Below are 12,601 nucleotides of genomic sequence, written 5' to 3'. Positions count from 1 at the left end.
CTCTCAACATTTCCCAGCATTAGGCTCTTCTCCAGTGAATCCTTCCTTCTCATTAGGTGGCCAAAGTATTTGAGTTCCATCTTCAGGATCTGGCCTTCTAAAGAGCATTCAGGGTTGATCTCTAGGACTGACCAGTTTGATCGCCTTGGAATCCAAGGGACTCGCAGGAGTCTTCTTCAGCACCATAGTTCAAAGGCCTCAATTTTTTGGCACAGCCTTTCTTATGGTCCAATTTTCAAAGCCATACATTGCATCTGGGAAAACCATTGAGTTGAGAAATCAATCCCTATTAATTTTTTATGCCAGCTTCCACTCTTCATTATTTTGGATACTTTTTAATCTGAGCAATAATTTTAGAGAACTCAAAAACTGCCTGGGTCACCATTTGTAGTTTAGTCTGAGAAATATATTCTTACTTAATGCATCACTTTGGCTAATTATATCTTGCTTCTTGAAAGGCAGCTTTATAATTTGAGAGAAGAAGAAGAAATTCTGCATTATACAGTACACACAGGAAACCAAATTGTGGCCTTTGATGGCACTCTTCATAGGGTTGAGAGCAGGAGGATTGTGCTGTTTTTGTAAACTACCTTAGGAATGCTTATTGAAGATCACTACAAAAGCAGCACTTAATCAAGATGTGTAAAAGGGAAAGGGAAGAAAGGTTTATGGTGTGTTTCATTAGTGTCTGAATATAGGTGAATGGTTATACTACACAGAGAGAAGAATGCATTGTCAAGAATGATTTTTAAAATAATGGGTTCTGGAACTCTTCAAATTCTTAGAGTGGGAAAAGAGGAAGTTGCAATCTTAACTGATCTAAAGAGTTGTCTTCACCTTATATTGTAAATATAAAATCCCCATCCCAAGTCCTCAAGAACTGCTTAAATTTCATTCCGGTTTTCTCTGAATAATTTGGATTCTGACTGGGATGTCAGCATGCACTTTTTTTGGTTTGCCTAAAACTGTGGCAGTTGCTGTGCTGATAACAACAGTAAAACCATCATTCGTGAAAGAGACATTTGAAACTAATTTCCATCCTTATCTTGTCACTTTAAATGCCGTAGCAGCTCTTGACTTTAAGAACACAGGCATAAACCTAGCATGCCTCTTGGGAATACTTTTATTTTCCTAATAAATCGCTTTTCAAAATTTCTTTTCTTTGATGCCAGAAGTGTTCCCACAATACCAATTGCTCATGAGCAAGGAAAAGTGGAAACCTCATATCACAATGAGAACACTGGTTTTGTTTTCATATTGTATTTATTAGAAATGTGTAAGGCCACCCAACTCTACAATAACCCTGAGCAGGTTACAGTAAAAAAAACAACCATACAAATACCATTAAAAACCCAAGTGCCAGAATAAAAATAACCATTAACTAGCACTTAGCAATTGCAATGGCACTTATATACTGTCCCATAGTACTTTGCAGGGCTCTGTGAGCAGTTTGCAAAGTCAGCATATTGCCCCCAACAATTTAGGTCCTCATTTTATTGACCCTGAGAAGATGGGAAGTTGAGTCCACATTGAGCTGATCTGAATTAAACTCCTGGCTGTCAGCAAATTACCCTGCGATACTCTATTCTAACCACTGCACCATCAAGGCTCCAAATAATATTCAAATATATAGGATTATCACCTAGACTCTAACCCAAGTCTTGTGGAAAGAGCTCAGATGGGGGAATAATGCATCTGGGATGGTGCTCCAGATGGCAGGGATTTCAACAGAAAAGGCATGCCTCCTAGATCCCATCAGGTGGAGCTGCTTAATGCATGGGACATTGAGCGTGCTGATTGAATATGCCTAGTTGCGCATGCCAGACAAAAACCACAGAAAATACATGGTGCTTTAAATAATCAGGCCCTATGTAATGAAATTCCTTGGTTACAACTTTTCCTGAAATGGGAACCATTAGATTCCAATTTACTCTGTGTTTCTTTCTGGCCTGCTGTTTTGTTGGTACTTCAGATTCACTTTGGGAAGAACTAAACAGCATTAAAATTATTCACTGCTGGATCTAACTTATTGGACTTTCTTTATGTTCACCCAGAACACGCACTAGTAGATTCTCATTAAGTCACTCTGGCAGCTGTGAAACAGTCAAACTTACTTAGAAATCAGTCGGCCATCTAATTAGGTTTTAAGGCATTAAAGTACTCTGCATTTTTTTTTGGCTCAGGTTGATATTCATTGTGAACAAGGACTTCTCTAACCACCAGCCTTTCCATTTGCAAATAATCCCCAACAGACTTTAAACCTCATCTATGATTTCTTCACATTGTTCTCATTATCAGTAATCTCAAGCACATTCAATATGATGTTGCCTGTACAACTGTACCTTTGAAGTTGTAGACAGCTATGCACAAAGACTGCTGGCCACCTACTCATTTTTTTAAAAAACTAGACAGTTGCTGGATGCATTGTCCCCAAAACTCCATTAGGTTGCTCTACCTGCAGAGAAAGAGGAACAATGACATTCTTAGTATTTTTCACACAGACGCACATAGATGCTGGCACGCTGCACACACACTTGTTCTATATTTTTGTACATCCGCTGACTGTATTGCGAGGCATTTTTTTTCAATTGCCTGCTATTAAAGCCGTTGCAAGGAAAGACTCACTATTGAAACTATTAATGCAGGGAAGCTTCAAATAACTCCTGTTCACATGGAATCAGATCACCGTGGTAACATGGAATCAGATCACCGTGGTAGAGCTGTCAATCATGGTAAATCTTGTGAAAGTGGCATTTTTGCATAATGTGTGAAGTGTGTTATCCCAGCAAATCCTGAGTGCTGCAAGGCAACAAGCCCCATGAGAACCACATGCAAACAAAATTGCACTTGAGCGCTTTTCTCCTTGCTAGGCTAAATAAAGTGCTAGTAAGGAATTGAAAGCTTGGGGACATGGAATCCAAAGGGGAAACACATGCCAACAAACAAAGAATGATTTTCTGGGAAACAGGTCCCATATGTCTCTGAAACAAGGGACAGAAAATGCAAATGAACTTTCCAAATGGGACAAGGAATGAAGGTCTGCTGATATGCCCCAGAGCTGGTTTGCAGAAAGCATTGAACAATAGATTGAGATTCAATCAGCCCAAAAGGCAGAAGAAAATTAGTATCTAGAAGCATCCCACATCCCTGCACTCTTTTAAGACACTAAAATCAAATGTTGTTATCTTCATGGAAGTGAGATGCAGCATATAATGTGGTCTCAATATACTGAAGCTCTGGTACAGGTATACTCTCACAAAATAAAATGTGCAACAATAAATAGTTACAGCAACCATCATCAGTCCTGTTTCCATTCCTGTAATAGTCCATGAATTAACCTAGATATCAAATACATTTCTCTGATTATCACACATCAGGGAGCTCAATAGGAACTCTCATTTCAGGAAGTCATCTCCGTTGACTATGATGTCTGTTGCCTCTGGATTGGGTTCAGAGGCAGAATTTATGAATTGATCAGTGGATCAAATCAAAAATCCATTAAACTAATTGCTCTGATTTCCATTGTAGCCAGCCAGATGGTGCTGAGAAAGTCACAAGCAGAACATGATGGAGCAGCAATTGCCAATTTCTATTAAGCCAATTATTTCAGAACGTGAAAACTCATTCAAATGCTTACGGTTAATTTCCATTAATATTGCTGTCCACACATAGTGAACTAATCCAGCACAGCCCTGTGCTAATCCAGCACTGAAACAGCATCCCCAGATGGCAATTGCAGAATTTATTTTTTAAAAATAAAAGTTATATATATATACAGTACATTTTTTTTAATGGCCAGAATATCACAGATTTTTTTTTTACATTCTTGCACGTGCTCAGAAGATAATTATCTGGAATTTAAGGATTTCAGTATTACTCGGAAAAGCTCTTGGGAGGGAGATCACCAAAGATTATAGTTTTATGACAGGAGACACATTTTCAAAAGTATTGTTTTGATTTCTTGGCTCAGGTCTTATGTGAGATTCCATGATAGAACCTTGAATGCATTATTGAGCTTTGTTCCAGTCTTTTTAAAAATTATGTAATAAGGAGTGACCATTGTAAAATCATATAATTATTGGCTAGCATTTGCTTCTTATATTTGGGAGAAGTGTTGCTTATTCAAAGGATTTAGAAGACATTTATTTTTAATTTTATTAACCAAATTTAGAAACTGCCCATTTAGTAACACATATCCCGCCTTAAAATGATAAATAACATTTAAGAAAAGTAAATAATACATCCATTACAGCCATCTGTTCTATTAAGAAACCAAAAAAATATCTCTGTATGTTCAACTTTCCTTAAATATGTAGTTATTAAATAATCTGCAATACAAACTTGATTGAAGTTCAGTTTAAAATAGTTCTCTATTCATTCTCTCCACATTGTGGACAATTTTATAGTCCCAACCTGATCCTCCTCCTTTTTTCTCTTAAAGAAAAAAGCCAAACTATTTATGTACTTATTTTCTAGATATTTTTTAAAAGCCTTGCTTTCTAAATCCAGGTTGATGAGCAGCAATAAGAACATAATAGCCCTATCAAACTACAGCTTCATCTAATTATCTGTGCTGTCTAGCAGCTGTTCTCTTACTTACAGATTAAAAAACTTTTCCAGTTTTACCATTATTTATTTCCAGTAAATCCAAGATTTTTAGGAATTCAGGATATATTGATGCAATCTTCTTGGCTTTTTGCAATGTCAATCTACCACTGGAAGTCTTGTTGCCAAGAATGCAGTTCAAATTACATCTATAGATAGATGAGGAAGTGTTTGTACCAATCTCAGCCTTATTATTCCAAATAGGAAGTGCTTGAAACCAACCTAAAAAGATAAATATGCTCATTTTGGGATTTGGGGATTTTGTAATATTTTCTATATAATCCATTTATAATCTCTTCCATGGCAGATGCGGTGGCTAAGGCGCTGCGCTTGACAATCAGAAAGGTCAGCAGTTAAGCAGTTCAAATCCCTAGTGCCGCATAACGGAGCGAGCTCCCATTACTTGTCCCAGCTTCTACCAACCTAGCAGTTTGAAAGCATGTAAAAATGCAAGTAGAAAAATAGGGACCACTATGGGGGAAGGTACCAGCGTTCTGTTCACCTTTGGCATTTAGTCATGCTGGCCACATGACCACGGAGACGTCTTCAGACAGCACTGGCTCCAGAACTTTGAAATGGAGATGAGCACCACCCCCTAGAGTCGGGAATGACTAGCACAAATGTGCAAGAGGAACCTTTACCTTTACCTAATCTCTTTCATGAACCTGTTATTTTTGTGACATTGGTATTTTTTAAATCTATTTTGGCCTTCAGTCATGCATAGCACAATTTGAATGTTCTTCTCTCCTTCTTTGGACCGTTTCTCTGAATCTATCCATCCCTCACTTTCTTTAAGATTTCTTCCTTTGATGTGCCCAAGAATTATATGCCCACAGGTTGAATCAAGGATCATTTGACTTCAAAGTATGTCCTTTTCAACACATCTGCACACCTCTTTTTTTTCTCCAGGATTTATGTCTTAATTTGAGCAGGAATTTTGGTTTTAGAGACCTTTCTTTGCTTCTACGAGCTTCCTCCAGAGAACATATTAATAGATTCTCTGTGAGATACAAGTCTTTCCAAAACCTTTGAAATTGCTAGACCCTCAATAACTCTGGAAATCATGCTCTTGCATATGCCTATTCTTTAAACATCTATTCCAAAAACTACCATAAAAATGTATGTTTGCATAGCTAGAGTTTAAATTTAAAGTTTGATTTCTTGTAACCCCTGCGTTCTTTATATTCATAAGATCATTTTATCTTACTCCATGTGCACACCTGGAAGGCCACGAAACCAAAGCTATGTTGAATAACAGAGGTCCTCGTTACAAATGCAGCAAGATAGAACAACAGATGAACATGGATATATTCTTCTGTGTGGGACTGCTCTTCGTCATGTGTCTCATTGGAGCATTAGGTATGGAACAGTGGTAAAAACCTAGTCTACTATTTATGAAAATCTTTTTGTAACATGGTGCATTTGGATGGACTTTTCTAAAGATAAGAAGATCAATGCTGCCCTTTTATAGAGGGAAGAGAGGCTCTGGTAGAAAAAATCCCTGAGAAGTGGCAATCAATAGCAGCCAGTGATATTAACTCTATTATGATCTGGTACGATCAGCGTCTCAAGATCGACCAGATTAAGACATTAATGGCATGACCACTAACTACTTTATAATAAGGTTATAGTAATGGAATCTGAATGCACTTTGCCTCTCCTCTCTTATATCTTTATGAAAACTAGGGAGGGTCGTGTCTAAAGTGCTTTTGGCCCCAGATTCAGATTTTTTTTTAATCTGACCATTGGCTTGGTTGCAGCTCTTCCTCTTGTTCAGTAAGGTGACTTGGGTGCTTCATCACTGGAGGCTTTCAAGAAGAGACTGGACACGCCCTTGTCAGAAATGGTATAGGGTCTCCTGCTTGAGCAGGGGTTTGAACTAGATGACCTACAAGATCCCTTCCAACTCTGTTATTCTGTTATTTCTACCAGCCATCACAGGTATATCTTTAACATTAAAATGAATAAAGATTTATTGCCAGTCCAGCTGAACTTGTATATCTGGAAATGAGGGAAGCCCACTCTCTTATCCCAAAGGTGCTTTTTCAAGAGGCAACTGAACTTTCTGGTTTTTATTTGAAGACATTTCGCTTCTCATGCAAGAAGCTTCTTCAGTTTACAACCCAGCTCATTGCCACTGTGCCTCCGTGTGCTATAGACCTTTAGACAATTCCTCATTTTAAAAAACTTTTTTTAAAAAAATGTTTTGCCATAAGAAAAGAAGAAAGAGAGAAAGAGAAAAAAATCTAAAGGATGCTTAGCTCAGATGTACAAACTGTATTCTTAGAACGCTGGGATTCCATGAGAATTTAATGGGGAGAGACTGAGAGAGAGAAAAGTTACTCGAATGTTATTTGCTATAGATGGAAGATGCATTTTTCTTCTAACTCTGAATTAGAGTCATAGAGATTTCATCTAAAATTATCTAAGCCTCTATTTGCATATGTTGCATATCATAATGTTATTGCTTAATTTTTAACAATATAAATAATGTTAAAGCCATCTATTGTGCTTTGCAAACCATCATTTAAGTATTAATATGATATATGTGGTCAGTGTTTGGCTTATCCAATATACTATGCTAAAGAAAAAGTGATTTCACAATAACATATAAACCCAACCACCATTTTACCCCCAATAATCAAGGGATTTTAATACATGATCTTTTGGAATAATGGGATAATTAATTTGCTCTAATACTTTTGAAAAGCATAATTTTTCTTGAGATCATAAAGGCCTTCAAATTTTTAAAATTGGTTTGTCCAACTGAAAATTTCTGTGCCCATACTGGAATGTTGCTTAATGTTTACATTTATTCTGTGCGATAATCTTGGTGTGTACGTGTGCTCACGATGTATGCAGCACTAGGCCTTTTGAGTTTTGCTATTATTCTATTTTTTTCTATTACTCTTTTTGTTGTGAAATGGATGGATATGAGTGCAATGACTCAGATGGTACAATGGCTCAGCAGTTAAAACACTGAACTTGTCAACTGGAAAGCAGAAAGCCTGTGTTTGAGACCTGAGCATTGCATGAGTGCCCTCTTCGACTAGTTTCCACCCACCTCGCATTTTGAAAGCATGCAAATGTAAATTAATAAATAGGTACCACTTTGGTAGAGAGGAAACAGGGCTCCACAATGTAATGCTGGTCACATGACTGTGAAAACGTCTTTGAACAGCACTGGCTCATGGCTTTGAAACAGAGATGAGCACCTCCCCCTATAGTCAGCAATAACTAGCAAAATAAACTCTGCATGGACTCCTTTCCTTCTTTTCCTTTCTATTGTGCACTGAAAGTAAGACTCTGGCTGCAAATTACAAGGAAAGAGTCACAACGGCCTTGAAGAATTTATTTGCCTGCCATTGCTAGTCTTTTCACTGTGAAACCCATAATAAGCTTATAAGAAACACTTTGAAAACAACAGCACTAAAGTCCATTCAATATGGATAGAAATTTGGATGTAGAGAAAAAGTTAACTGCTAAAATTAATAATTCATTGTTGTAAATTCCCTAGATGGTACCAATCACTTTCAATAAGAAGCAAAAGAAAAGATTGCTCTCTTAGCAATTGCAGAGATTGTGTCCTAATGTGACCAGGATTTGCAAGGGTGTCAAATTCTAATGAAAACAAGTCCACCAAGACTCTACAAATAAATATTTGGCAGAAGAAGCAAATGTTCCTATAATTGTGTCCCAATTTCTAAGTGTCGGTCTGCAAGTGAGTTGCAAAACGCTCCACTGGAAGATTTAGCATTTAATTTCTTTTGTGTGGTGAGAGCCTTTGAGGAAAGTGGCATGACATGCCTGTAATCTGTTGAATTAGCCAGACAAAAAGAGCTGAACTATCTAGAAATGAAGAGCCCTAACTAAGCAGCAGTTCAGTTTCTTTTCATTTCATTTTTGACAAAATGGGAATTTTAGTTTATAGTCTTGGTTTAATCTAGGATCGCAGCTGGATCAGTTTTATAGAATGGGAATGCAGTATGTCTTCCTTTTTCAGGGAGAAAAAAAAATAGATCAAAGATGGAAAAGCGAATTGCAAACAAGTTTAGTCTTAATCTTTGTAAGCCTTAAAATTGGAAAACATGTCCTGATCTATTTTCTCACACTTCCCAGGAGTCCCCTGCAAGTATTTCTTTTTGACATACATTTCATTATAAGGAGATGGGTAGAAAATAATTTCATTTTATTTCTTGGCTTTTCAGTGTTCTTTCCCTGAGGCTTTAATGTTGCACTTAAATACACTCTGATTGTATTTCATTTAAATGGAAACTCGTTCTAATGAAAAAGTTGGATGCTGATATCTATTAATAACCTCCTGTTTTGTTTCATACAAAATCCAATTTTGTATACTTAAGAACATCACAGTTTGTTTTTTAACTGTTCATTAGATAATGGCTTATAAACTAGTGCCACATCCGAATGCTTGAAGTGGAATTAGCTGTTACAGCTTACAGTTTTGGAGCAACTAGCCCAAGATGGCTGCAACAAAATAAGGGGGAGGAGGGTATTTTCACATTGAATTATTACAGAGTAATGAACCAATTCCTTGTCAATTACATACCACATTACACCAGTCAATTTCAGTTCGTGCAAAAGGCTATTTCTTCCCTCTTCTGTGCATCTTGTTAGATCATTCCTGCAGAAGGCCCTGTTCTGAATTTGGGTGTGGGTGGGGGAGGGTTAATGAGGAAGGACAGGAAAAAGAGGAGGAGGGAAATTCATACCTGCTATCAAATGCTGCTTCCTCTGTGTAACAACATAGTTGAATACAATCCTGTTATGTTTTATTTTAATGTGCTTGCCTCCCTCTTCACAACTCCCTGCATATGCTCTGCTGAGCTGAAATATTTTGTATTTGAATGCAGGTCAAAGTATTTGGAATGGAAGTTTTCTCATCCACCCCTTATTTATCATCCCAGACATAAATGGCAACTACCTTGCTCCAGCTCTTGCAGGTTTCTACACATTCCTGACAATGATCATTCTTCTACAGGTCAGAAAAATCATTATTGTATGAATGAGAAAAGGAGGTTTAAAGTTGTGTGTTGACCCAGGATTACATGTCAGTTACTTTACAAGGGTCTTTCGTCCAAGTAAACACAGAAACAGAACAGCCAAGAAGCTTAATGATGAGCTAGGTGTGTGAACCCCAATTCACATCCTATCTCACACCACGTGTCTCCTTTTCAGTATCACAGCTTCAGTTTAGCCATCCTTGTGCAGTACAGGAAAATAAATTAGTGATCTATCTTGTTTAGTTGATAAGAATGACATAGCCATTCCTGGAATGCACTTTATAATATATGGGAAGAGCTGTAAAAAAAAAGTTGCATCATTCTTTCAGCTGGGAACCAATGAAGAGTTGAGAGAAATGTCTCAGTATTAATGCTGAAAGCATCTCATTGTTTTTGTGATAATCTTTCAATGTGACTTTAGATATGGAATGAATAATATTTTGTAGCCTTGCTTGAACCACACTTTTCTGAAGTATTCTTTCTGGTAGCCAATGGCTGCAGGAGACAGAGCAGGGCTTAAAATTTATGAGGATTCTCTTTCAGTTTCCTATTGTACGTATGAAGTCCCAACTAAAAGACTATTTCTTTATTACTGGAAACTGGGTGGGAAATTGCACCACTGATTTTCAGCATTTCTGTATTGTAATCCTGATAGATGGGAGAGGAAATAGAACAACAAAAAGAAAGAAGCCCAAACTTTTATAATTAAGAATCATTTAGAGTCAGGCAGCATCAAATCAAATCAAATTGTACACATAAATACATATACAATTGTTTTATTATTTATGGACAATGTCATTCCTGCTTTCTGTCATGCAGAAGGAAGTTACTGTAGTATAAAAACTAGGAAACAAAACTGATCTTAAAAGTTAAAGCAGCTCACAAAATGTGAAGTTGGGTATCAGGCTGAGGTTGCCATACTATAACCTAAATCATTGCCATTTTATCGTCTGAATTTTACTTCTTGTCCCAACCTGAAAATTTCTTTACAGGACAAAACATTCGAGTGTGTATGAGTAACAGTAGGATTTATGTGTAATGCAAATAGAGTTAAAGAAATAAATTTCATTTAGAAGATCTATCCAGAATTCTAAATGTACCCAGGAGATTGCAAATTCGTATTGTCAACTAATGGAACAGGTTCCTGAGAATGCCAGACTTTTCATAGTGTTAGTCTAGGAGCTGCAAGAAATTAGTCATGAGAGAGAGTGGGGAGAGAGAGGGAGAGAGAGATTAGATAGATAGATAGATAGATAGATAGGTAGGTAGGTAGGTAGGTAGGTAGGTAGGTAGGTAGGTAGGTAGGTAGATAGATAGATAGATAGATAGATAGATAGATAGATAGATAGATAGATAGATAGATAGATAGATAGATAGATAGATAGATAGATAGATAGATAGATGATAGATAGATAGATAGATAGATAGATAGATAGATAGATAGATAGATAGATAGATAGATAGATAGATAGATAGATCAGGCAGGGAGGCAGGCAGGCAGGCAGACAGACAGACATTGGACCTTACACAATATCAACATTGCATATTGATTAGAGAGCATTGTTATCAGCAATGATAACAATGATAACAGTGTGAGAAAATACTGGAATATGACTCTTAAAACAGTCATAATATTCATTCTTGTAAATGTTCTAAAAGGTTGTGAGAACCTCCAGAATATTTATGAAAAGTGCCAGTGATTGCAAAGAAATGGGGAGAAAATGACTTTACTGGAAAATTCTGAGTAGAAATATATTTACAAAGTGCTTCAATTTTAGAGTAAAAATAGTAGATTTAATCCAATATAAATCCATATTATCATACATTACAACTTTACAGAAAAATCCCATTGTAATCTATTATTAGATATTCTTCCTATATAGTGTCATGATATTTTCATTTATTATACTTGAACCTCATTCTTTAAAAAAGGTTCTTGTAGGGACTAGCAGCAAAGTTAAAAACAGCAACTGTAAAAACAAAAATATAATTACAATGTACCGTTAAATTTGAAAGTTAAATCTAAAACAATATCAAGCAGAAAATAAAAACCAAGTGCTAAAACAGCTATAAATATTACAGTAAAGTTTACCAGCCATGGAAAATAAATGCTATTATTTTCCTGATCTCTGTAGAGCTCCAGGATGGCTGAGAAAGAGACACTGGGATGGTGGGTACTATGTAGATTTGCTCCAACTCTGAAAGCCAATAAAAACTTCAGAGTAAGACATAGGTGATATTATGGAAATCTCTGTGGACACCTTGTAGCAGTCATTGTTAATGTCAAGAAAAGAAACAGAAAATTATCCAGCAAAAGAATTTCTAACATGCTGAGAAATGTCTTCTTTCAGATCTTAATTCCGATCTCCCTCTATATATCGATTGAACTAGTCAAGTTGGGCCAAGTCTTCTTAATTCATAATGATATTGACTTGTATAATGAAGAACAAGATTTGCCCATACAGTGCCGAGCACTCAATATCACTGAAGACTTGGGACAAGTTCAGTATGTCTTCTCTGACAAAACAGGGACTCTGACGGAGAACAAGATGGTATTTCGAAGATGTACAATTAATGGGAAAGAATTTTCACATCAGGAAAATGGTAAGGTTTTTGTGCTTGCTCTTAAGTGTTAAATTAATCTGAATGTGAAAACTGCTGGAGGAGAAAGAAATTCACTTCAAATATGAAATAAAAAATGTCCTGCATCTTAGTCCTGTCTTGGAAGTTGAGAAAGAAATAGACTACAGGATACATTGTGTGCACAAAAAGAAGACAGGACTATATCATAGGTGCATTTATATATAAATGTGATTCCAGTCCCTTACAAACAGAAGGGTGCAGAAGGGTATTTTGAGAAGGATGCTGGCTATTTGCATCTCTGTGAAAACAAAGAGCTTATATGGGGAGAAGCTGAACCAAGATCAGCTTCAGTTTTAAACAAATATAAGATATCCATTCAGCATTTATTTTGG

At 36.6% G+C, this 12,601-nt stretch overlaps 1 protein-coding gene across 1 annotated transcript in view; it reads left to right on the top strand.

Moving 5' to 3' along the window:
* Positions 1-12,601, top strand: part of ATP10B (ATPase phospholipid transporting 10B (putative)) — a 67,387-nt gene that overhangs the window by 22,820 nt on the left and 31,966 nt on the right. Inside the window, 3 exon segments of the mRNA XM_032239037.1 lie at positions 5,833-5,964; positions 9,477-9,604; positions 11,978-12,230. Of these exon segments, the coding sequence (XP_032094928.1) occupies positions 5,833-5,964; positions 9,477-9,604; positions 11,978-12,230 (513 nt within the window).

The sequence above is a fragment of the Thamnophis elegans genome, chromosome 2, assembly GCF_009769535.1.
Source record: "Thamnophis elegans isolate rThaEle1 chromosome 2, rThaEle1.pri, whole genome shotgun sequence".
Classification (NCBI taxonomy): domain Eukaryota; kingdom Metazoa; phylum Chordata; class Lepidosauria; order Squamata; family Colubridae; genus Thamnophis; species Thamnophis elegans.
Note: the sequence above shows the minus strand (reverse complement) of the source record. Positions and strands in the feature narration are given on the sequence as shown.